At 45.3% G+C, this 27066-nt stretch overlaps 1 protein-coding gene across 1 annotated transcript; it reads left to right on the forward strand.

Annotated features, from left to right (window-relative positions):
* The first annotated feature begins 1622 nt into the window (after positions 1 to 1622).
* On the forward strand, positions 1623 to 25765 carry IFNGR2 (interferon gamma receptor 2). Its single transcript, XM_033130610.1, has 7 exons — positions 1623 to 1807; positions 8596 to 8728; positions 13487 to 13701; positions 17534 to 17682; positions 21976 to 22135; positions 22514 to 22671; positions 25063 to 25765. The coding sequence occupies exons 1-7, from the start codon at positions 1732 to 1734 to the stop codon at positions 25171 to 25173; spliced, it is 1002 nt and encodes a 333-aa protein (XP_032986501.1). The 5' UTR covers positions 1623 to 1731; the 3' UTR covers positions 25174 to 25765.
* The last annotated feature ends 1301 nt before the right edge of the window (positions 25766 to 27066 follow it).

A 27066-nucleotide genomic window follows, 5' to 3' on the forward strand; every position in this document is an offset into this window, starting at 1 on the left:
AGGAAAATGGAAATGCCAACCACCAAGAATTGGCCTTTCCATGGCGAGCTGCTTTGGAGTTGGGGACAGTTGCTTGCTTTGGGAATATTGTGTGCTTGAGGTGACAGCAGGACATCCATCCAAGTAGCAAAATGGGCATGCTCCTTTTAGGACTTCTACGAGGAAAATTGAAGCTGTCTAAGTTCTAGCAGAGAAAAGCTTTGGAAGCTTCTCCATCCTGGGAGAAACAAGCAGCCCCCTGGGGTGTTGCCATCCCCCTCAAAGACCACAGGCGACATTGTCACTGCCCCTGAAAACTTGACATAAAGAAACCTCACAAGTCCTCTCTGATCTGGGCTCAGACAGATGTAGGTTTGTCTTTTTCTTCAACAAGGTATATTTGCGTCCTGATTATAAAAGTAAAATATGTCCATTGGGGGAAAAAGTATTAAAAAAACGGAAAAGTGTCACCATTCACTATCCCACTACTACCTAGTCCATGTTAGTATTTCCTCCAGTCATTTTCCATGCATCATTTTTGCAAGGATTCTGAATTATATCCTGCTTTTTAAACATATAAACATGTCTCTGTATCCTTGAAAAACTCACTCAAAGCATCATTCAAATAACAGCTAGATATTTCATCACACATTTTCACAAAGGTGGCCAATTTCAAGAGTTCCGCAAGAAGTCCAAAAGTAAAGCTGTGTGTTTACCAGCTAGCCCAGCAGGCTCCCGACTGTGCCCTGATGACCCTGTTCTTTCATTCGTGGTCTTCCCCCATTTATTCACTTTCTGCTCCCTTCCTTCCGTGCTGAGCTCGGTTTATGGCCCACCTTGGGAGAACAGAGAAGACTCAAATTCTTCCGGATGGCATCAAAGTACCAACAGCACAGGCTCAGGCTCAGGCTCAGAAAGTGGGCTTCCCCGCCCCCCACAAACCCAGTTCCTGAGGTTACTTCCTCCTACAGCTCACGGCCTGTACAAGAGCCAAACCCACAGGCCATTGAGAAATGTGGGACATTTGTCTTTTCTCTCCGCATTGTCTGTCAACATTATCTCCCAAAGCCCATTCCTTCCTTTATCCAGGCCCCTTCTAACTCGACCCTTAAAATCTGTTTTCAAAAACGGGTTAAAAGCTTCACATGTAGTTTAGAAGCTATTAAGAAAGCAAAAGTTTAAACTGAAGAGAGGGATCTTCGAATTGTGCGACCCCAGGTATCAGGGAGCAGCGGGAAAAGGAGGGCGTGGGGCTGGGGGGCTCCAAGCTGGGCGCGAGGCCCACGCCGGGCCTTGGGTGTTGCGAGGTCTCTCCCGAAGCGCCGCATCTGGAGGGCGCTTCCATCTCCGCCCCTGCTCTGTGCCAGGCCCCGGCCCCGGCCCGCCTCCGTGGGGCCCGGCTCGGCCTCCGCGGGGCCCGGCCTGGGCCGCGCTGGGCGCTGCGGATCGAGGAAGTTCGGGACGCGGTTCCCAGGAGCGTCGCCAGGGGAGGTGGCTGGAAGCGCCCGGGAAAGTCCCCGGCGGTGGGCAGGGAGCTGCGGGGCGGGGCGCCGGGGCGGGGGGGGGGCCGGGCGCCGCGGGGGAGCGGGACTCCCTGCCCCCGCCGCGCTGCCTCCGCCGCTCGGGAAGAGGCGGGCCCTGCGCAAGCCATGGCCGCCGCGGCGGCAACGTGAGCGGCTCCGCGGACCCCGCGCCTGGGCCGGGGCGCGGCCGGAGCCCCGCCGAGCCTGCGGCGCCGAGAGGCCCCCGGCCATGCGGCCGCCGCCACTCCTGTTGCTGCCGCTGCTACTGCAGCTCGGCGGCCGCGGCCTTGCGGCGCCCCCGGCAGGTAAGCTGGGCCTAGGGCTCCCCAGAGACCGACCGAGGCGTCGCCACAGCGGGTGGGAGTCCGCGGGGCGCCGCGAATGGCTGGGGTTCTCGGCGAGCCCCGATCGGGTGGGGGTTCCGCGAGGAGCCCGGAGCGGGTGGGCGAGCCACAGGGAGCTCCCCTCGGTTGAGAATATGCAAGGGAGCCCCAATTGGGTGGAGTCCTGAGGGTCCCGCACAGGGGGCTCCGCGGGGAGCCCGCAGTGGAGGGGGCCGGCAGGGCGCCCGAAGCGCTGGACGGCGCGGAATTCCGGGCAGCCTCTTGGCACGCAGCTGGCGGACCCGGGGGCTCGTGACGGCCGTCGCCCGTCGCGCCGTCCTGGCCCTTAGGACACCCTTCTAGGGAAGGAGGACACTCCCACGGCCCCTGCATGAATCTGGACACGCTGCTGCCCCTCCTGTCCCACCTCCGCGCCGCTGCAGCCTACGTGCGCTGCGGTCTCCGAACTTCTCAAAATGAACGAAGGAAGAACCGAGTCCAGGGCTCGGGAGAGGGCAGACGCTGCTGGCCACACATTCTTCATCCTGGCGACTGAACGTAGCCCCTGCCTGGCGTGGCCTCGCCAGTGGCCCGAGCTAGAAGCGGGACCCTGGTCTGCCTTCCTTGCCGCTTCGTGCCAAAGCGGTCAGCCAGGGGCAGGGACGTATGTCTTGGAGTAGTGACCACGACTTAGCCCTACTGTGTTCAGGATATGTTTGATAGTGGGTGTGAAATCCAAACGGCCAGTTCCCCAGGATCAGATAGATGGAGGCAGCCCTCAGGGCAAGACCCACAAATATCTGGACCTTAAGTTGTGTCCAGCTGGGGAGGGTGCCCCTGAACCAGACTTAATCCCCAGCTCTGCTCCCATCCAAACAGCCCTTTACCTGGGCTCTGCCTCCTTCTTACCTCTGACACTACCTGACCGTACTTACGAGCCAAATATAAATTTAAAAAAGAAGAAGGACAGAAAGAAAGAGGGAAAAGAGCTCCGTGACAGAGGTGTAGGTGGGAGAACATTCTCTCCGTGTATGTGTGTGCGTTTTCCTGGGTTCTTTCCCTTGGAGAGACTGATATCATAGGTTGGGTAGCACTTCAGAAGTTTCAGGAATTTAGAAGTTTAGCTCCATCTGAAGGCTCAAGGTGTTGTGCGAGTTTGTTTCTTCTACCAGCATGTCTTGCAGAGGCCCTTAAATGCCAAAGCTCCTTGATACGAGGAGCCGTGCTTATGTGGATGCTGTGCCTGGTTCGGTGGTTTTCCCCTGGAAGTTGGCCAGATGGGTTTAATCCTTAACCCACCACCTTCCAGTGTTGTGCACCCTAGGTCTGGACCCTCTCTGGGCCTCCTTCAGGGGAGATTTGGGGATTGGCAAAATGTCGGTAATTAACCCAAGCTGGGTGATGGGCAGATGGTGGTACTTTATACCAGTGCCATTCCTGCCTGACTGGTGGTGGTCTGTGAACTGTTTGTGATTCCTCTGCATGAGCCCAGAGGTTGAGAGAATATTTAGAAAACTGCAGTTTGACATTTGCCGACACCCAAGGCCATGTCCATCTCTCTAGTCATTGCCTTTTATTGGATTCTGCAAAAGTCTGGGTCTGTGTGATGACTGGAAATAAACTGGCTCTTCACCATAGATCCTTTGAAACGAAGCCTCACGTTATAGTAACCTTTATTTTTGTGACTCTTGGAAATTTTTCGTAATAAACGATTTAAAAATTGATATTTTTTTAAAAGAAACTCTTTGTTAGTGAAAACATAAAGTGAAAATAATTACAATGAGTATATAGTAAATGGGTAATAGAAAAAATTTCCACACGTTTCCATAATTTACAAGCCCTGCAGTAATCATGAAATTGTTTTTATGGTGAGAGAGAAAAAAAAGGTATTGGAAGCAAATTTTAAAAAGGGAGATTTATGATGTCTACCCCTTAGAGTTGTTATAGGGATAACATGGAAAATATTGGTCTTGACCCGGTCTGTAGTGGTGCTTTAAGTGACGGCCATTTGCTTTGGATAGAAAACTAATCAACAGCACTTAAGTGCAGTAAGTCAAGTGACTCTTTAGTAATTTAAGCACCTGAATGTCGAAGTATTAAGGCTTCTATTGGTAATTGTTGTAGATGTTACTTAATTTTCCAGTGGATTGGATCTGTACTTGTGCCACAGAATTTTATTACCATGATTTGTTGACTTGGGCATCCAAAGCTTCTAATGTGCTTAGAGACCACTGAGAAAGACAGTAAACCTCCAACAGCAAATGAATTGACATAAGACAGTAAATCTCCAATTGCAAATGAATACACACAAGTAACTCCTGTTTGTCATAGTCCCAGCTGTTGAAACTACTCAGTAGCTGGAAGGTTTTGGTTGGGCAAACTCTATAAATGACAGTCATAGTTGCTATTTATTGGGCCACTCTCCTGGGTCAGCCAAGGTGCTAAGTGCTTTATATACATTATCTTTCTTAATTTTCTCAACAGTTCTTTTGAGTAGGTAGCAGCCTCATTTTCCTCCAAAAGAAACAAAACCATGCTCTTTTGGAAGAGATGATCTGGGTGAATAAGCGGATGTACAGTATTTACTGATAGGAACAACTTCCTAGTTATGGCTGAGGATTCAGGGAATTTTTTTTTTTTTTATTTTTTATTTTTTTACTTCTCACCTGCAGGGTGCTGGGGGTGGGCTCGTTGATATTCATCATAATGACCCATCTGTGGAAAGTTCCTGAAGGGTCTTCCATTGTCAAGATCAAATGATTAATTTTAATAGCTAACTGTACTTTATTATCTGTAGGTGATGCTGTGTTAATCACGCTATGATGTGAAGACCCAGAGTAGCCTATTCTCAAACGCCTGGATCGGCCTGGAGCCCGGGGGGATGAGAGGTGGCCGGTTGGGACAGGAAGGCGGAACAGAAGGAGCTGAGGTGGTGAGGTGCAGAGGACACCTCACCTCTGACTCCTAGATTCTCTCTTCGTACCATTAACAATTTATGAATCATTGCCGCCAGACCATGGAGAAAGAAGGAAGAGTGGGGTTTTGTACAGCCTAGTTAGAGGACTATGAGCTTTTATCTTGTAGGAGCTGGGGTGTCATTAAAGCCTGGCATCCGTCTGCGGGGACTATATTCACTTCCTGTTGTTGCTGTAACAAAAGACCACTAACTTAATGCCTTAAACACACTTCCTGTCCCAACACACATTTGTTACCTGGAGGTCAGAAGTCTGATGCAGGTTTCACTGGGCTAAAATCAAGCTGTTGGTAGGGATGCATTGATCCATTCCTATCTGGAGGTGCTAGTGGGGAGAATCATTTCCTTGCCTTTTCCAGCTTCTAGAGAAACACCCTTGTAATGCCATTGGGTCCACCCAGATATTCCAGGATAATCTCCCTGTTTTTAGCATCTTCTGATGAGGAACCTAAATTTCACTGCAACCTTAATTCAACGTTGCCATGGAACCTAATATATTCGCAGGACACAGACATCTTCGGGGGGACCACTGTTCTGCCTTCAACAGGGTCAGACCGTTGAACACAGTGCTCAGCTCAGGGCTGGGCGTCCTGTTGGGGGTCACTAAAGGGAGTGTCTGGGTCACTGGTTGGGCCAGCCATTCATCGGGACACCCTGCAGTCATCACGTCATAAAAATTACACTGAGGCAGCAGTGTCTCCTTTGCCTTCTGTTTGTGGTCTTGCATTTGCCCCTTCCTGGGAGAGATGGTTATCATCTCACTCTTCATGAGGAAACAGGCTCAGGTAGGGTCTTGGCAGGATCCCGGGGCTAGAGGTGGCAGGATCCGGATTCCTTTGTCCATAAATTCTGTTCTCTTCCCACTGAGCCTTTGTGAACACCATTGACAGCAAGGGTTTTGCCCCTAAACCTACTGACTTTAGAGCCATCCAGATAAGTCCATGGTCCAGAGTTATCCACCCACTCCCTGCCCCAGCCTCCAAGACCAGAGAAAAGGGAGGACTTAAGCATAAAGTAAGGAAAGGCAAAGAGCCTAAGCTTTGTGTGTGGTCGAATGAAAGTTGAGGACACAAGAAACTGGCTACATAATCTCTGAAGGAGATTGAGTGCCTGCTCTTCCAGACACTGGGGATAAAAGAGCCCCCAAATCTAACACCACCAGCCTTCCTGGAGCTCACTGTTTCAGTGTCTGGGGGAGACTGGATAAGCTGTGAGCGGTGCCCAGAGGCCACAATCATGCGGTGCTTACACTGTCCTCAGCACTACACATAAGATTTAGTCGTTCATTCCCTGTCACAACCTTTTGACGTCTGTACTGTCATCATCCCCATTTTACAGACGAGACAGCAGAGGCACAAAAAGGTTAAACAACTTGCCCAACCTCCCACAGGGAGTGTGTGGCTTTGAACCCAGGTAGTCTAGTTCTGGAATCCATGCTTCTAACCACTGTGGTGTAAAGAAAGGTGGTGGGAAAACAGGAATGGGGAGCCCTGTGCCCTAGGCATTGTACACAGGAAACAGCTGGTAAAGTGGCACCTGAGCGGATACCTGCAGTGTAGAGACCCATGGAATAGCGGGAAAGAAGGTTCCAGAGAAAGGGAGCAGCAAGGGAGATATGAGGTGGGAATATGTCCAGCATTTCCCAGAAACTAGGAGACCATTGGGCTGGAATAAAGGGAGTGAGGCCACTCAAGGATGGGCCTTCTGCGTGTGACAAGGCAATTGTTAATGAGTGGGCAAGCTTTGGCACTTCACTGGAAACCCACAGTTCGAAGACTTGTTTTCTTCTCTGAATGTGGTGAGACAGGGGATTCCAAGAGCAAAACTGTGGGTCCTCTCTCCCACGCCTCAGTAAGAATGAAAGTTGAAGAAAGTGGAAGGCCCCTCTGTGACAAGGATGCCCTTTTGGTCCACATGTTGGTTGGGCTGGAAGCCCTTCCTTCATCACTGGGTCCCTTGGTGCTTCCTTTCTTAGCTGAATGTCCAGATTGCGGAGATGGGAGAGCCAGGAAGGATGGAGGGAGAGGAAATTCCTGCTGACTCCTCCTCAGACATGGAGAGATGCTGAAGGGGCACTGTGGCAGGCAGAATCCCCAAAGATGTCCACATGCTAAGCCCAGAACCTGTGACTATTACCTTACATGGCAAATGGGACTTCGCAGATGTGATTTAATTAAGGATCCTGTGATGGGGCGGTGACCCTGGATTGTTGGGCTCCGTGGACCAGTATAACCACAGGGGTCCTTGAAAGATGGAAGAGGGAGGCAGAAGAGTCAGAACAAGGGAGACGGCAGCACAAGAAGGACTCAGCCCAGCACTGCTGGGGGAAGGGGCCACGAGCCAAAGAATGTCAGCAGCTTCCAGAAGCGGAAAAGGCAAGCGACCGTTTCTCCTCTAGAGCTTCCAGAAGGAACGCAGCCCTGCTGACACCTTGGCTTTAGCCCAGTGAGACCTGTTTCAAGCCTCTGGCCTCCAGAACTATAAGAGCGTAAATCTGGGTTAAGACACTGAATTTGTGGTAATTTATTTCAGCATCAATAGGAAACTAATACAGGCAGTAAAAGGAGTTCTGAGGTTCTTTGATGGGTGCCCAGCTCTAATCAAGTGCTCACCACTTGGGCGCTGCACAGCCCTCCTGGAAGCAGGACGTCAGTGCTCAGCTCAGTTTGGGGGTCCTCTGGGCCATAGCAGCCACGGTGAGCAGGACGTGCCCGCCCAGGAGAGCAGCCTCCCCCCACACTCTGTGTGTCTGCCTTTGGCCCTGGCCTTCATGCGGCCTGGTATGAACTGGGAGAAGTGGTGGGTAGCCCGTTCAATAAAGATCGGGAATGAAGGTCTGCCCAAGCTTGGAGGTGTGGAGATGAGGGCCATTCCGTAAGGAAGCGGTGGCCACAGACTCTTGGCCTGTCAGAAGGAGAGCTGGCAGGCCAGGCTGTGGGCTCCGGTCCTGTTCTACGTTGATGCATTTACTGAAAATGTGTGGTTTGAATTTCCTGCTTTGAATTCCGGAACAACATGTTTCCCCAACCTTGCTTCCCACCTTCTGGGCGTTTCTCACTAATCTTTCAATCTCAGAGAAACTCATCATTATTGTATTTTCTTACGGTTGAGTGGGCTCTTGAGCTTATAGTCTCTGGCCCAGTGCTATAAAGTATCTGCCGAGAGATTGTGTTACCAGACTTCTATGTGCATGAGAATCAGCCGGGAGGCTTGTTGATAATGCAGATTTCCTGGTCTGGGGTGGGACCTGGGAATCTGCCTTTTAACTGTGAAGCCCAGAAGACAGCTCTCACCCTCCCTTATGTGTGTGGGTTTTGCATACCTGGGTTGGTGTAGGTTTACCACATAACTCCCTTCATATTGCGTCTGGGGCTAATGCATGTCACATGGCCACCAATTTAATCTTCACTGTAGCCTGTGGAGTGTACAATTATTTACCCTTGTTCCTGAAGAAGAAACTGGGGTCTGCCTGTTACCTGCCCAGTCATGCACATGTAAAAGTGGGACAGGCATTCTAGTCTGGCCAGACTCCGGCACCCAGGGCCTGGAACCTACAACGGAAAGGCAGCCCCGAACCCGTCTTTTTTCCCACGGACTGTGCTGATGGCTCCATCTTTAGTCAAAGGTGGGGTGAGAGCCAGGGAGATCACGCTATTTCTGCACTTGAACAAAAACTGAATTGTATAAATGGTTTGGCACTGTGTATTTAAATATGTTTGTAATGGATTTTTCTCCTTTTGACCCTCCCTTTCTCTCCCACCTCTTCCACCTTCTTTTGTTCTTTGTCCTTTTCAAGACTCTCTTTCCCAGCTGCCTGCCCCTCAGAACCCGAAGATTCACCTGCACAAAACCAAGCAGGTACTGAGTTGGGAGCCAGTGTCCCTGGACAATGACACAAGGCCAGTGGTCTACCGGGTGCAGTACAAATAGTAAGCCTGATGTTTCTGTTGGCCTCCTTGCTGGGAGCGGTGGGGTTGCTGTGGAACCCTAGGCCAGCTGCTCTTCCTGCCTCTCAGCAGGATTGTAAGCAAACCCACGGGAAGCAGATAGTTCTCCCCCATTTTGAAAATCTCCGAGGACAGATTTCACAACCCCCTACTCATCTGCAAACCACATGGCTTCTTAGTTTGGGGGAAGTTCATTCTCTCAATGGTTTCAGGAGAAGCGTATATAGGAAGGGCTTTCTGTCTTGGAAGGGTTGGAGGCACCTTTGAATCTTCATCTTCAGGTTTAAACATCTGGCTTCTTTCACCTGATTGGCCACATTTGGCCTCATAAGGAATTTATTCATTTAATTACGATCAGTTCTCGTAATCATGGACATGTCCACGTTATTTTTATGCTAAGTAGATAATACAACCCCCCACCATCAGAAAAAGAAACTTATATTCTTGAAGGTGTACATTAAAGTGTATATTCATGTCCATCAACAGAAAAGCAGCAAACTGTGTCATGTGAACTTACAGTTGTATATTAGGCAATCACTAAAAAAGATCATTGTGTGTCAGCTGGTAGTGTTTGCAGCTATGTAAAATCTAGACTGTCTTTGGTCAAGAACAGGTGGAAAACTTTTAGGTAGTTAATTTGTCAGAGGAGTGTGTTCCAGATGATTTGTTTTTCCTCTTTAAATGTCCATTGTAACAATATGTGCTTAATAGAAACAGATTCTAAACTGAGACTTGGGGGTTATCTCTGAATCATATTTATCTGTTCCTCAAGTAATTATAAATTACAGACACGATCATCTCTAATAAATGGGTCAGTCCACTGGGACCAGCAGGGCCCAGTGGAAAATGAAACTGGGGGCCCCTTGTTCACAAATCATTAAGAATTTCAAGATGGCGGCAGCAGAGCATCAAACCAGTGCCCTCCCAGAGCAGGGCTTTGTGACACTGCACAGGTCACAGGCCCGAAGCTGGCCCTACTCGCCATTTAGTACACAACATCCTACAGCTAAACAGGATTTCAGTAAGAGGAAGTCACAGACGATTTATTGACTGGCACTCCTTAACCTTGAATAGGGAAGTAACATTTGTGGGGTAACAGTGCCTGTAAATATTAGAAATACTTTTTCAAAGCTTTTGACAGTTTCACACCACAGACTAACGTGTTTCACGTTGTTTTCTTTTCAGAAAGCATTTTGTGGATAATTTTTCAGGATAGAGATTGGTTTGGGTAAAAGAAACAAAGGATGGGGTGAATGTGAATGTCCCTGTTTGGAGAAGCTGAGGGGTCCCTAAAAACTGAAACTGAAGTTGATTTTGTTTTTGTTTCCAATTGCAGATTTGATGATGGAAGAGGGCTTTGCTTTTGTTTTGTTTTATATACTTTTACATGTTTGGGACATTTTTGTTACATTAAATAATTTAATTTTGAGGCTTGTGGGACTTAAAACTCTCCATCCTGTTTATCTACAGTGAAGCATTCCGATAATTATAAATGAAAATGCCTCTGTTTTGTGACAGTCACAATAGCAAAGCCAAAATTATATCGAGCACTTTGTGGGAAAATTTATATCAGGGGTTGCCGATAGTGTGGCCTACAGGCTGTGTTTGGCCCACTGTGTTTAAATTTCTTTCCCCAATTACTGCCAATATTAAAACATTTGGGGGTTTCACTTAAAAAGAAAAAAAACAATTTTTGTTTTTTTCTTGAAAATACAGGCAAGCCGCAGGGCCCTTCCGGGTCACGCCCCATCTGGCCTGCTGCCAGTCCAGTCTTAAAACATTTTTTTAATTTCATTTTTTTCTGACTTTAATAGCAATACATGTTCTCTATAGAAAATCTGGAAAAACCCATAAAAGTTGGAAGAATAAAATTAACACACCCTGTTGTCCTACAGTCTAAGAATAATCACTATGCTTGTTTTAGTGTATTTCTCTAGACTTTTTTCTAAATGCATGCACTTGTTTGAAAACGTACTGGAGGTGTGTGTGTGAAAATGAAACGAGGGTTAACGTTTGGGTCCTGCATCCTTTTTTTTTTCCAACATAGTACGTGTATGAGCATTTTTTTCATATGATTAATTCTGGGTAAATATTTTTATTGCATGTCATCCATTTTTGGAAGTGATCTAACAGAGGCTGAACAGTGAGGCTTTAGTCGCCACGGGGTGCTTACTCGGCACCAGGCCCCTGGCCCAGGCGTCGTCCCGATGGCCACTTGTTTCACCTTCGCGGTAACTCTGATAGGCAGATACTGTAGTTTATCTCCGTTTTATAGCTGAGAGTCAGGAATGGAGAAGTGAAGTAAGTGGGATTTGAACCCAGATAATTCGGCTCCAACGTCCATGTTTTTAACCACTATCCTATTCTCTCTCTCAGGAGGAGGGTTGCTTTGAAAATTAGGTAAATTCAGGGACAGAGGCAATTCCCAGTGGGTGCATTCATTGCAAGGAGGAGCCAGGACGACTTTCTGAGTAAGGCTCAGGCTGGCTGAGCAGACAGGACCCAGGACTAGAAGCTGGGAGTCTAGTGATGGGCAGTGTCGTGCCCTTGAGGCCGTGCTCATTGTTCACTTAAATGAGGCCAGCGCCACCTTTCTTTTCACCCTCTGCAAATAGACTGGGGTGGTGGCCTTCCAGAATTCAGCTTCCTTTCCCACTCTTCCTTCCCCCAAAACTGCTGGCCTTTGTGTGTCAGCTGTCATTTCCATTTGGACAGCTTGTTCCCCTTTAAACTCCTTTTCTGAAAAACATTTTTAAAAAGTACTTCTGAGAAAGGGGCAAGTTTGGAGGAGAGTAGGAGAGAGGGGGTGGTACGTGGTCGTTGATTCCATAGGGAATGAGCCTTTGAAATGCAGGGAGCCTTTTGCCCAAGTTCAACAGCTAGGATAGGTGGGGAGGTTAGACTATCTTTAAGTGTTCATATACCTTGAAAAAAAAATCACCCCTTCTGAAGCATACCCCCCAATCTGAAATGGGGGCCTGTGGTTTGGGATCCCCCTCCCCAATAGGGTCTGTGACCCTAGGCCTTGGAGGTGTGTGAATATGGTGAATGTCTTTTGTGGAAGCCTTGGTTATGATCTTGAAGTGGCTTTCATCTTGTCACTTGCCACTTCAACAGAAGATAAGTCCCCAGCCAGGGTCAGAGTTACCCTTAGAAGCACGTGTGTGAAAGGTTGGTGGCAGTGACCCCCAGTGTTGCTGTCCATGGCATAGCCTGTCCCTAGAGGGCACACGGTCCACTGCCCCCCACTGAGGCTACTAGCAGCCACCTCCCTGGCTTTTCTCAAGTCTGTCACCTAAGACAAGGACAGAAGTCAAAGCTGGAAACTAGAGTCCATGTGGGGATGAGGCATTCGGACTCTGGGGAATGCATTGTCACCTACAAGGCTGCATGGCCTTATATTTGGCAGGGTTTTCATATGGGTGAAGCAAAACTGTCTTTACATGGGCAGCTCTGGGGCAAAAACCAGCTCCACACTAGCAGGACACATGAATGTGGTTAGTGTGACCACCGTGTCACCTTTAAGCCGCAGGCTTACAGAGGCTCCGTTTGAAGCACTCAAATCAGTTAGAGCCGCCATTCTGTTGTCTGTATCTATGCCTTCGTTTTTGTTTGTTTTGTTTGTTCATCAGTTACTTTTTGTTTTATATTCCACATCTGAGTGAAATCATAGGGCTTTTATCCTTTTCCATGTGACGTATTTCACTAAGTTAATTAAAAAAAAAACCTTTAAAAAAATTGGTTGTAGGACAGAATGGAAGAAAATATTTGCAAACCACATATCTGATAAGTGACGTTAGCCAGAATATACAAAGACTTTTTACAACTTAACAATTAAAAGATAAATAACCCAATTAAAATATAGACAAAGGATTTGAATAGACAGTTTTCCAAAGAGAAATACAAATGGCCAACAAGTACATGAAAACATGCTCTGCATTATTATTTATTGGGGAAATGCAGATCAAAACCACAGCACACCCACTGGAATGGCTGTAAGAAAACAGGCATAATAACAAATGTTGATAAGGATGTGAAGAAATTGGAACCCTTATACATTTCAGGCAGGAATATAAAATGGTGCAGACTCCTTGAAAAATAGTTACAAACAGTTATCACGTGACCTAGCAATTCCACTCCTAGGTATGTACACGCAGAGAATTGAAAACAGAAGAACTTGTATGTGAATATTCTTAGCATTATTCACAATAGCCAAAGAATGGGAAAAACTCACATGTCCATCAACAGGTGAATGAGTAAACAAACATGGTATATTCCTCCTGTGAGATATTATTTGGCCATAGAAGGGATGAAATACTGATACACGCTACAGCACGTAGCATGCTTGAAAATATGCGAAGTGTAACATGCTCAATGAAAGGCACTATTCACAAAAGACCACATCATTTGCAATCCCATTTATATGAAATGACCGGAATAGGCAAATCCATAGAGACAGAAAGTGGATTAATGGTTGCCTAGGGCTGGGGGCGGTGGGGGGGAAGTGGGAAGTGACTGCTAATAATACAGGGTTTCTTTCTGGGGTGATGAAAATGTTCTAAAATTGATTGTGGTGATGGTTGCACAGCCCTGTTGAATATACTGAAAGCCATTGAATCATACACTTTAAATGGGTGACTTGTGTGTTATATGCATTGTTTCTGAATAAAGCTCTGGGAAAACTGTTATGTGTGATAGAAAAGGGAATTCTGTGAAGTGAAATCCTGTTTTTCTTTCCAGCTCCACTAGTAATGACTGGTTCAACGTGGACATAAGTGAAGCACACGTATGGGTGAATTGTACGAAGATCACCTCAACAGAATGTAACTTTACCCCAACCAGCCTCTCGAAGGGTTTCCCACCACATTTCAACATCTCTTTACGTGTCCGCGCTGAGCTGGAAGGACGTGTTTCTGACTGGGTGACAGTGCCTTGGTTCCAGCACTTTCGGAACGGTAAGAGAACTTGGGTATCAAACTTCCGTTATCATTGCCAGGTTTCCTTCACTTCCTTTTTCACTGAGCAGTATTGACTCCATGAACCTCCGTCCTGCCTCTCATCCTAAATAACCAGCAAAGAGGTGGGTATAATGGTCAAACTCAACCACTGACCGTAGAGGCTGGTGCTAAGGGAGTATGATTTGCTTAGACAGGGTTTGGCAAACTACATACAGCCTGCAGGCTAAATCCGGCCCACCATCCTGTTATTGTAAATAAAGTTTTACTGGAACACAGTCATGCCATCTTTTAATTGTCTATGGCTGCCTTCATGTTACAACAGTAGAGTAGTTGCAACAAGTCTGGTCTGCAAAGCCTAAATTTACTCTGGTGCTTTACTGAAAAAGTTTGCTGACCTCTGTACTAGATAGAATACTAACATACTGGCTGCCCTGATCACACTTACCTGTTCTGACACAACTTCTTTTATGTTCAAGAAAGACTATAATTGAGTCCTGAATGGTTCCTGGCACATAGTGTATATTCAGTAAATATTTGTTGAATGATTGGATGGAAAATGTGTGCCCAGATATTGGAAGGGGGCATAAGAATCGTCAGATACTAGTTTGTACATTTGTTCATTCATTGAATCATTTTTCACATGGTCAGTTATGCCCGATGTTTCTTCAGTGTCCATGGTTTATGCAAACACAAAGCATGGAACTTATATGGATCCTGATTCAAACAAACTAAAGTATAAGGCAACTGAGGACTTGGGATCACGGTCCATATATTCGATGATACCTTAAGCCATTATTGTTAATTTATTGTAGGTGTTATAATGGTATTTTATTTACATTTTTTAAAAGGGGGGGGGTCCAATCTTTTAGAGCTATGTACTGAATTATTCACAGATGAAACAATGTGATGTCTGAGATTTGATCAGAATAGTCCAGAGTGAGAGGGGCATGGACAAGGGAATGAGCACAGGAGAAACAAAACTGGCCGTGACTTGGTGGTGATTTCAAGTTGGGTGACCAGTACATGAGCTTTTGTTACAATCTTCTCTCCGCTTTCTGTGTGTTTTGAGATTTTTCTGTAATAGGAAGCTGAGGGGGAAAAAATCAAGGGCCTGTTCTAGGCGATTGCGGGGATGAACGGAGCCGACATGCCATCCCTGCCCGCTCATCATCTGCTGTGCACTAGCCCTTTGTCCCTGAGTAGAGAATCATAGATTGGAGCCAGGAAGTGCCACCTAAGTGAGAATTAGTTTAGAAAAACTTTTTATAGCAATGGTGATCACCAGCTGCTGCCCAGGAGAAAGGGGTGGTAATAGAAGCAGGACGTGTCACGAAAGTCACTAGTCCAGTGTCAGCTACTCTGTCCACCCAGCCTGAGCTGGGCAGCCACGTTCTTGGTTAGTTACTGGCTGGGGTGTCATTCTCTGCCCCCTCATGTATCGAGTCTGAGGTGGTGGTGTGCTCCAATCCCATCATTGCTTTCACCACTTGGGATGGCGTCGGGATGAGTAATCAGCAAGAAGATCGTTTTTACCCAGTGCCTGAGGGGGAACAGATGAGATGGCTGAAGAGGGCAGGCTTTGGCATCACACAGACCTGGGTTCAAATTCCAACTCTGCCACTTACTGGCTGATACTCTGGGCAGGTACTGCTACCTCTGGGCTTCTGTTTTCCCCTCTGGGCAATGGGGGTCACCTTGTATGGTTGCCCCATGGATCTTTGTGGACACACAGGTAAAGTCCATGTTGCCTGGTTTATAACAATCACTCAGTACATGAAATGTGCTTTCAACAGTTAGCCATAGTCCCATCGAGCCTTCCTTCAGTGCACTGAGAGAAAGCAGATTGTTCCCTCCTCCAGAGACAGGCTTATCAGGATGGTATCAGATTCCAGACCCAGGTCTCTCTTCAGAAGGGGGGGTCTTTCAGCTCTGATCTTGCAGAGATTTAGTGATTAGTCATGGCTGTTTTCTGTACTCACACGCCATTCCCATGTGTAAGTCACGGAAGTCTAGAGGATATGTGCTACGGAGGCTGAGAGGCCCACAGCAGGTGGCTGGGCCCGGCAGTCAGCAGGTTTTCCCATGCTCCAGTCATTTAGTTGTTAAAAGGGAAGCTTGAGAGTGTGTGTGTCAGCATCTGTGAGTAGGTTCAATAAAAGAGCTTTTTGCCACTTGTGTAGGCAGTCTGCCAAACTCGCCCTGGCTGGTGGTGGGCCAGGCCCTGCTCTGTCTCTGTCTGGATTACTTCCTCCACCAGAACAAATGAGGTCAGAGGGCACAGTTGCAAACCCTGTAGGGACCAGTTACTTCTGCATAGAGAGAAGTATGGCCAGACCATATTCCTCACCCTTGCTCAGGGGAGAGCATGGAAGCGTTAAGAGAAATCAGCCCCAATATCATGAACACATAACTGTTTATAGTGATGTGATGGTCTCCGTGTATAAAATATACATAAACAGGCCTCTTAGAGCTTGTAGGGTCCAACCTGTACTTTGATCTGAGTTCCTCCGGTCAATTATACATTTTAAATGCTTACTTGATAAGTGCTGTGGACTTTCATTTATAGCACGTGATGAGTCACAGTCCTTGGCTGGCCTGTGAATCATATGAAAAGCCTGAACAAATAGACTTAACAATGGTAGTATCGATCAGTTACTATATTTAAGTATCGTATTACAATAAGCTAGGAGACAAATTATTTACAAGTTTATAAACATCACTTTTTGTTCATGTGTATAGAAATTATATAACAAAATATAGATAGGTGAGAGGTAACAAAATCTTTTCCCCGCTGCATGAAAATTTGACCCTTGGTTAGCCTTCTAGTTCTTTCCCTGGAAACCTGATAAACGTGGCATGTCAGCCACGATCCTAGGCAGCATGGCTTATGGTCAAAATGAACCCTGATTGGTAAACTGCATTTCAGTTGAGACGCTCTGAAATACCCAATAGGAAGCCCTATCTTTGGGTTATGCTGAGCGCAGTGATTCTTGTAACTGTGCATATCCCTTATGGGGACTCTGGGAAGTGTTCCTGTGGAATTATTGTTCTTGTGGCTTTTAAGCCACGGAGGCTCCTGTACCTGCCTGACATGGGTCTCGGCTCCTTGCACTTGAGCTGTCTCTTGGGAGGGCCAGAGAGAATCTCTCTGGGCTGCCGTGTGGACTCCCGCAAGGACCCCTCCTTCCATTGAAGGTGAGAAGTCCCTGGTGCTGCGCTGTGGTCTTGTTGGGCTTCCTGCCCTGCAACCCTCCAAGTAAATCTGAGCCCAGAGCAGCCTCTGGTAGTCTTGTATGCCTGAATGCAACCTCGTTGCATATATAAGCATATATGTATGTGTACACGCCATATATACAATATATGTTGTGTGTATATATATATATATATATATATACACACATTATATTGTATATATACAATGTGTATATATACAGTACAAGATATATTGTGTATATATACATGTTATGTATATAATATATACAATGTAATGTGTATATATACAATATATATTGTGTGTATGTATACAGAGGGTGCCAAAAAAATGTATACACATTATAAAAAAGGAAAAAACTGTATCAAAATTACACTGTGGTAACCACTTTGAGCACCTCTTGTAATTGCAGAAGTCAAACGTGACTTGTATTCATCTTTTGTTATTGATATATATTGAGTATTACAATTTTAATATAGCTTTTTCCTTTCTTAAAATGTGTATGCATTATTTTGGCACCATATATATGTATGTATATGTATACATATACATACATATACACACAATATGTATATATATTTATATATCTTTTTGTTTTTGTTTGTAATTCTATTTCAGTTACCATCGGGCCTCCAGAAAACATTTGGGTGACCCCAGGAGATGGCTCCCTTATCATCAGGTTCTACCCTCCCTTTGACATCGAGGCCTCTTCCAAGGCCACTTTTGTGTACTATGTCCGTTACTGGGAAAGGGAAGGAATCCAACAGGTAAGAGCATTTTCGTGTGTTTTGATTTTCTTGTCTTTGCAGTTTCTGATACAACAAAAGACAGTAAGCTTTAAAATGGACAAGGAGAACAGGCTATCCCAGTATCACCTTAGAGTCTGAGACCTGAGCTGGTCTTAATCCTCCTCTTTAAGACCTATTTTTTCTCCTCACTGTGCTGAGAGTTCCCTTCCGCCAGCTCCATCTGAGGGGCCCCTCTGTCTGATGTCACCGTGTTCCCGTTATCTGGGGTCCAGACTTTGCTGGCACATTGCTCATGTTGACTTTGACACACTCTAGAGTTTGGAGAAGGTTCTAGTGGGCCTGTTTCTGTAACTAGGAATCTTCCCCTGCAGTCTGCAAGGTTTAACAATATAAATTTCTCTGGTTTGAACAGTTTGCAAAGAAGGTACATGTGAATAGGTGACAAGTCGACTGGAAGGAGAGAGTGTTTTAGGGAGAATGACCAGTAGGTATGAGAAGACTGGGCCAATTTTGAGAACTATGAGTGTGTGGATTTGTCAGAAACACAGCCATGTGAGAAGGGGCTGTGGCAGGTGATAAGGTTGACAAAGGTGGGTCAGCCCGCATGGGTAGTACAAGAACAAAATGATGGCTTTTAATCATCCAGTGCCTGATTATCCAAGCCGCATTTCATGAGGTTTCAATATCTATGTAAATGTCATGATTTCCTAACCACTATTATAATTTTTCTAATAATAATAAGAGCTTATGTTTATCAAGATCTTTCTTTGTGTCTGGCACTGGGCCAGGCATTTCAGATAGATCATCTCATTTAAGATTTACACCAAACTGTTACTGACAGAGAAATCAGTAATTAAGTAGCTAACCCAAGGTGAGCAGCTGACACCTAGCAAAGCAGAAGGAAACATCTGGCTTCAGGGTTCATGCTCGTATTTGCACTTCATTTCCTTTTTTTTTTTTTAAACGAGAGTAGCAGAACCCCTAATAGGTTTTTATTAAAAGAGAGTATGTCATTAAACAAGTTACATACATTGACTTTCTAAAGAAATGTAAACATCTATTTACAATTAGATATTCTCAGCAACTGAAACAGGAGTCTGTAATCAAGATGTTTTAAACGCTCCTAAGTAATGGCAACTGTTTGTTTTAGACTTGGTGCTACCAAATTTGCATTTTTTCCTTTTAATTAGTTTCAGGTGTACAAAACAATGCAATAGTTAGACATATCACCCCTCACAAAGTGATAAACTCCCTTCCCCAATCTATTGCCCCTTTGACATCATATATATCTACGGCGTTTCCCCGAAAGTAAAACCTAGCCGGACCATCAGCTCTAATGCATCTCTTAGAGCAAGCATTAACATAAGACCCGGTATTTATTATATTATATTGTTATTATTACTATTATTATATTATATTATATTATATTATATTATATTATATTATATTATATAAGACCCAGTCTTATATTATAGTAAAGTAAGACTGGGTCTTATATTAATTTTTGCTCCAAAAGACGCATTAGAGCTGATGGTTCAGCTAGGTCTTATTTTCGGGGAAACACAGTGTTACAATTCCATTGACTCTATTCCCTATGCTATACTCCATATCCCATAAGTATTGCACTTCATTTCTTTATAGTGAGTCTAAAATCACTGGGCAAGGCAAAACTCATGGAAGAACATGTTCTTAGCAAAACTCAAGGAAGAAGGAAGTAATCATTTTCCCAAATCAGAGGTTGAGATCTGGTCAAGTGGAATAGAGAAGGCTTGGAAAAATCCAGGAGGGAGAGGCGGCTGCCTCTTCCATATATATCTTGGGCCATCTACATCTTGGACTTCAGACGTGATGCTGGAAATGTGGGAGATAGGATGGGCGCTTTGACCACATTCTTTCTCTGCCATTTAGTTGGTTTCTTGTCCAGCATGCATGAATCATGTTACAGTGCTCCCTTCCTGTCCTTACTTTTGTTACTTATGATGGAGTCGATGGCTTCACTCCACTGAATTGGCCCCCAGGGGGCAAATTGCTATTGGTATTGTAGAGCTGGGCAGAGCTGCCCAGTGCTGGAAGATTCAGCCTCCAGGATGCTGAAACCAGACTCACTTAGCTGTGTGCCCTAATGAAAAGGGCATGGACCACGCTTCTACCACTTGGAACTAGTTCGATGTCACTTAGCCATTCTAGGCTACAGTTTCCTCTTCCGTAAAAAGAAATAATTGAATTATAAGTTGGAATTTGTGGGGGCCCCAAGCCCCTTCCCCCCCTTTCAATCAGAGCTTCTAAACTTTGGATTCCCATAAACAAAATATTCTAGGGCTAAAAAAGGACTCTGAAAACCGCCAATATGGTTTCCATCCCAGCTGCAAGTCTGTGTGTCCGGGGCCCCCAAGAGCAACTACTAGATTTGCTCAAAGGACTCGCAGGACGTGGCATGTAGTTGTACTTGCAGCTATGATTTATAACAGAAAAAGGACACAAAGCAAAGAGAAGAGGCCCATGGGCAAAGTCCAGAGGACACCAGGCACAAGCTTCCAAGAGCCCCCTCCTGTAGACTCACACAGGACACACTCAATTCCATCAACAACAAGCTGTGAAAACACTGTCCCATGTTATCTACCATGGAAGTTCATTACAGACTCCGTGCCCAGGGTTTTTATTGGTGGCTGGTCACATAGGCAGTCCTCGCCCTAGCACATACAAAGATTCCCGACTCCCAGAAGGAAAGCAGGTGTCCAGCATAAAGAAATATTGTTTGTATAATAAACCACCCTTATTGGAGAATGGTGGGATGCTCCTGAGGTCTGTGGTGCCAGCCATGGGTCAGCCTTGCAGGCAGACCTTTGTTTCTAAGGACAGCAATCTCAAGCCTGAATGTCCGTTCTTCTCTGCAATCGGTGATTCTAAATTTTAGAAATGCCAACTGGCTGCTGGAATAAACCCAAAAGCAATTCTGTCCTTACAATTGCTTTATGTAGCATCATGAACAAAATTGCCTTTTTTTTTTCTGCCCTGGCAATCCATCAGCATTAAACAGAAAGAAACAGAATTGAAAAACATCTGCAATCCCACTGTTCATAAATAATTATTTTGTCTTTTTAAAAATAAGATCATGTAGGAGAAGATCCAAGATGGTTAGCTAAACGCTGTGCCTCCTGCCTGCCAGGATCACACCAGAATTACAAATAAATTATGGAACAATCAACCTCAAGAATCATCTGAAGACCAGCTGAACAGAACCCCTATAACTAAGGATATAAATAAAGAAGAGTGTCCCATCTAGATTAAGAACAGAGGTGTAATATATAAATTATGTATATATATAATTATTATATTGTTTCTACCAAATATATATTATATATATTATGAATATATAATATACATTATATATATATTATATATATATAAAAATATGGTAGAAAAATTGCAATACTCTGAAGCAGAGTCACAGTGACCTTTGAAAAAACTGAACCATATTTACTTTTGGAAAAAAAGATCATGTTCCATATACAGTGAATAATCTTTTTTCAATCAATACTGTAGCAGCTTCATCTCTCTGTGACTGATGGTTTTACCACCATTTCAAATGGCTACAATGTATCCTACTGTATCTCAAAATAAGAAAGCAGTCCTTTCTAAAAAGTCCTATATTGTCGTAGTATAATATATCTTTTTCTCCTTTCCCTGTGGAACAATGGCAAGTTTGTTCAGGACAAGAGGGAGAAGCCATTGACTGGAGTGACCCCGGTGTGGAGGTGACAAGGCCTGAGGGAAGGCAGAGACGAGATAGAATCCTTGAAGAATTTGGGAGCCAACTGCTTACAGATCACATAAATCACTAAGGTCATTTTGACCAAAACTATAAAAGGAGTCAGCACATTTCAGTTAAAACTAGAAGCAGGTTAGGAATTAAAAGGCACTTTTTCTTCCTAGAATGATGTTTTTCCCCCCCGTTTACTAACTTGATGTATCTGGATTAAATTAACCATGAAATACAAAATGGTCGTTTTAAAGGAGAAAATTTCATTCTTAAATTCCAGTTTTGGATCCTCCGTTGCTGCAGTAGGTCCTCAATAGGCCATCTGAGGCCTCGCAGCCAAAAACAGCCCCAAAGCCATTGGCCTCTTTCTTCACACCACTCATCAATTTTCACATGTAAAATGTGTCCACTGACGCTTTCAAAACAGAATCTCCTTCTTCTTTGGTTATGGTGTTCACTGTGAATCTGAGGAAATGCTGAAAGGATGGAAGTGCCTTGAGCACGCCTGTTTGGGTCATTTACATGTGTGGCTGTTGGTGATTTTTACACAGGTTAAAGGCCCTTTCAGAAGCAACGTCATTGTATTGAAGGATTTAAAACCCCTGAGAACATACTGTTTACAAGTCAATGCACAACTGTCTGTGACAGAACCAGACATCTCCAGAGTCGGGCATTGGAGCAGCATAACTTGTCACGAAACAATAGTAGATGGTAAGTTGTGCCTTCTTGTGCCCTTTCTGAGCTGGGAGAAGAATACTAAACTGGTGAAATTGGGGACCACTTATTAGGTGAAGGGTGGTGGGAGTGGGAGGCCCAGAGCGAAGGGGGCGAGAAGAACACTCTTAACTGTAGGTAGCATGAGCTGGTGCTGAGATCTCCAGTAGCAAAAGCTGCCATACAGCTAACACATGCTTTATCTTAGGATTGCCTCACTGTCTACTAATTTAAGCAAATGGGGTGGGGAGGGGGCTGGTATGTGTCCATTTTACTGGGACATGAACGCTACTTGAGCAGTCGGCAGATGAAAAGTTACCTGATATTTGTATGTGTGGGATAATCCTCTTATTCACTTTTACGACATCTGTTTAGCCTCTACCGAGCTTCAACAAATCATCCTGATTGCTGTGGGAACCTTTTTGTTGCTGTCAGTGCTGGCAGGCGGCTGTTTCTTCCTGGTCCTGAAATATAGAAGCCTGATTAAACACTGGTTTCAGTCTCCACCAAGCATCCCATTACAAATAGAAGAGGTATGTATGCATACATCTAAATGGGTGATGTGTCAGCCCTCCATAGCCCTCTGGTAACACCGAAGAGTCCAGCAATGGACAAAGCCGTGGACACAGATCTGAGTTAAAAGTGGTGTGGGATTATCCGTACATTCATGTTCACAGCAGCCAAAAGATGGAACTAGCCGAGATGTCCATCGACAGATGAACGGATAAACACATGGGATGTACACATACAGCGAAGTGTTATTCAGCCTTAAAAAGGAAGGAGATTCTGACACGTGATACAACGTGGATGAACTCTGAGGGCATTATGCTAGGTGCAATAAACCAGTCACAAAAAGACAAATACTCTATGATTCCACTTATATGAGGTACTGAGAGTAGTCAGATTCATAGAGACAGTGGAGAATGGTGGCAGCCAGGGGCTGGGGGAAACGGGGAATTAGCACTTAATGGGTACAGAGTTTCCGTTTTACAAAATGAAAAAAGTTCTGGAGATGGATGATAGTGATGGTTGCACAACAATGTGAATATATACTTTGCACTGCTGAACTGTGCACTGAAAAATGGTTAAGATGGTATTTTCTATGTTAAGTGTATATTACCACAATTAAAAACACAATTTTTTAAGGGTACAAAGTTGGTCAAAATGGTGATCCAGCCTGGCCAAGAGATTGGCTGCAGAAGGGCCCTGGCTTGAGGCAGCACAGTGAGCACTTAGGAAGATTCTAGAAGGTCTTGCACACCAAGTGCTCATGGGTGTTACGAGTATCATAAAGGCCCTCAGAAAGAAAAGCAGCGCGGGCCCTGTGGAAAGTCTTGTTTTCCTGCACATGCGCAGCCCCCTGAGGCTCTGTGAGGCAGCTGGTCCCTCTGACGACACAGTCGGCACGTTCTTAGGATCACAAGCTGGCTGATAGAAGAATGTTTAAAAGTGTTTGCTTCTGGAGGTTTATTATTCTTTGGTAAAATTGGGGTAAAACTGAAATTCTGTTTCGTTGTAAACAGAATCTTATTCTGTGACATCTAGAATGAATAGACGTTAGATAAGGTCCAAGTCTGTACAGAGTGTTGCTTCTGGAAAGAGCTGTAGTCACTTGTTTTCCTTCATCTGTCATGAAGCATTTAAAGGACATGGGCATCATACAAATTATAGGTTAAATTCCCTACTAGAACCTCTGTACAAATACTGCATGATTTACCTTATAAGAGGCATTGAAAATAGTCACACTCATAGAAACAGAGAGTGGAATGGTGGATACCAGGAGCTGGGGAGGGGGAAACGGCCACTTGCTGCTCAGCAAGTACAAGGTTTCAGTTATACAAGATGAGTAAGTTCTAGAGATCTGCCATACAACTCTGTGGCTAGAGGTAGTACTGTATTGTGTACTTAAAATGTTGTTAAGAGAGTAGAACTCATGTTGTGTTCTTACCACAAAAGAAAAAAAAAAACAGCAAAAAACCCAAACCTTCCCTGGTTCATATTGTCACAAGATGTCCGCTCTCCAGGGTCTCAGAGGTTTAACTGCATCAATGATCTCTCTGACACAGTAGAACTAGCCACTAGCCCTAGGGAGTTAATTTACTTCTAGTTGGTTTTTGGGGGCTTGAATCTAAAACATAGTCTTTCGGTTCACTTTCTTGGGAAAGTGTGAAAACTGTCAAAGGCCACTGAAGTTACCTGAGAATGATCCTGTTTCACTTATATTTTCGAGGTTTCACAAGCACACGTAATTCGTTGTTTCTCGTTTAGTCAGCCGGCCCTAAGCTTAACCGTATTTCAGTATCTCTCGGCAGCTTGATGATCTAGGCGCTGGGTTCTTGGTAACTTGGTGAGTTTATGGCGAAGCCTAAAGCAGAGGCAGGAAGGGAAGGGAGAGTTAGGTGGTGTGAAATACCACTTTCCCCTGAGGACCTCCACTTTCTCACAGCCCCACCACCAACCCCCCAGGGCCACGGGGGGCCAGGCTGCACGTCCAGACTGCACATTGTGCGTTGTGTGGAGTAGAAACGGCCGGTGGGTAGAAGGGCTGAGAAAAATGCTCATGCCGTTGCTCCCATTGTCGGTGAATGAGAGATCCCGTGTTCTCCTTCGCTGAAAAGTTAGAATTTCAGAGACGTTTTAGGGCTAATAACCTACAAGCCTGCCCGGGGGCAGCGGGTCACAGCTTGCTTCTCCTCGGCGTGATCCCTTTTACACCTTCAGAGCGTCACCTGGTAGGGCCTTGGATTCGTGTTCCAGTTACCAATGAGATGAGGGGTGAAGGGGAGTCAAGTTATAGTTGTTTCATTGGTGGACAGAAGAGGAAGTTACACCTGAATGAAATATGGTGGTGCCGACTAAAGCCAAAGTACAAGGGCTGGTGTTTTTACCGGATTATTACAATGTTGGTTTTCAATCTTTTCAAGTATTTAAAGGACCCGGCCCAGCCGATTTTAGAGGCTTTGGAGCAGGACAGCTCGCCAAAGGATGATGCCTGGGACTCCGTGTCCATCGTTTCGTTTCCAGGGAAGGAGTGAGGAGATGGTCTCCGAAGCACTTTGCTCCAAAGCACTGGTCCCGTTTGCCAGGCCGTGGGAAGAGGACTTGGCGCCAATGAGCTGCTGATCATCCTGTCAGGACTTTTCGGAGCCCAGGACTCCCTATTCCCATAGCAAAACGGGCCTTCGGTGCCTGGGGAGAAGTAGTGGGTCTCCTGACAAGCTTTTGTGGGTTTTTTTTTTTTTATCTTTCGGAGTTTTCTAATTATACAACTTGCTAGAATGATTCTATAGAAATGTCCCAGAAAAATTTAGATTTCTCTTAAACACTAAAAAGGAACGCAATTATTTGTTAGTAAAATGGTTCTGGCATACCTCTGATATTCTGTTTATTGTTGGTTGGACCCAGGAGTGAGGAGACCGGGTCCTCTTCTTGACTCTGTCTGGAAAGTGAGCTGTGGCTCCTCCGGGAGGTCACATAACCTGCTCAGCCTGTCCCTACAAGGGACACTGAGTAGCCCTTCACATCCAGTCTCCCAGCTTAAAATGTGATTAATCCTGTAAATATTTCCCTAGTAACTTAAGGGTGTTTTTTTTCCCCCAAGCTAGAAATAAAAAACTGTATAATTAACTTTTAAAAAGTCTATGTGAAGTTTTTCCTCTCCACTTTGCCGTCTTATTTTTGGCCTCTTCTGCAAAGTTACAGTTTTTTAAATTACTATACCTGAACATGTTTTCTTAAATAACCCTTAGGGCTACTGAAGCCTCATGGTCACTCAGCAAGAACTTTCTATGTGTGTTGCTTGATCCCTTGAAAAGGTATAAAGGAGATTTTCAGAAGCTACATTAGCATTTCATTTAACGGGATGAGTCACATGTGCTGACCAAGGCAGGGCTTGTAGGCAGTAAAGAGAATTAGCTAGTGGACAGTAGTGATATCCGCTGGGCACACAAGTCTTCTGATTGTGCAAGTACCCCTGGGCTCTTTTGTTCAAAGGACATGGATTATAACCCATTTATATAACTGAGCATTTAGGAAAAGGATGTGTGGTTTCACCCCCTCCCCCCAATCAAACAAAGTGACATACTGCTGTAAGGTCTGCTTTAAAAAGAAGCCCCTACTGGCAGCCTAACCTTGACAACGGAAAGAAGAGATGCTGACTTTGGGTATATGAAACTTCTAGCACTAGTTAATGGAACCTCTCTCTCTGTCTCTCTGTCTCTCTGTCTCTCTCTGTTTCTCTCTCTCTCTCTCTCTCTTTCTCTCTCTCTCTCTGTTGGAGCTGTGTCACTGGTGAAAACTTAGGTTGAGTTTCTGACCCAGCACTGTGCATCCTGCCAGTCTAGGGTGACAAGAGATAAAAGGACACCCACCCACAGCCTACACCCTGGCAATTCCCCCTACTTTGTCTACGTATTAGGTGCACCTTGAGTTGGGACAGATTTAGAGAAGAGTTAGTAGCCGTACATTATAAGGACCTACCTGGATCATTTAGGGAATTGAAGGTAGAAGAGCTTCCTGTACTGGGCCATGGGATGAGGTCCGAGCGGGAGGGGGACCTGTATGTGTCAGAAAGAGAACAGGTTAAGAGTTGGAGCCCAGGAGAAAGGGGGACAGATAATTCTGTTAGAAAGTTAAGTTAGAAGTATGAAGTTACATTTGCAGTAAGCCCGTGTACGCCGCCCTGTGTACAGGGCGGTTACAGCTTATTAGGAGCAAGCCGGCTGGCTGTGGGGACCAGATTCTAATGAGGCTGAGCTGGGTTCAGGACAGAACTGGGCTAGTGTCCTGGGCCACGAGTCTCTGTGGCCCAAACCCAGAAAGGCTCTTCTTAGTTGAAGGCAGCTGCTTAAGTTAGTGAGAGATTGTCACTTGTCAATTGACTTAATTGTCAATCGTAGGTTAGTAGTGACAGACGGAGAGCCCCAGCC

Source organism: Rhinolophus ferrumequinum, chromosome 2, assembly GCF_004115265.2.
Source record: "Rhinolophus ferrumequinum isolate MPI-CBG mRhiFer1 chromosome 2, mRhiFer1_v1.p, whole genome shotgun sequence".
NCBI lineage: Eukaryota > Metazoa > Chordata > Mammalia > Chiroptera > Rhinolophidae > Rhinolophus > Rhinolophus ferrumequinum.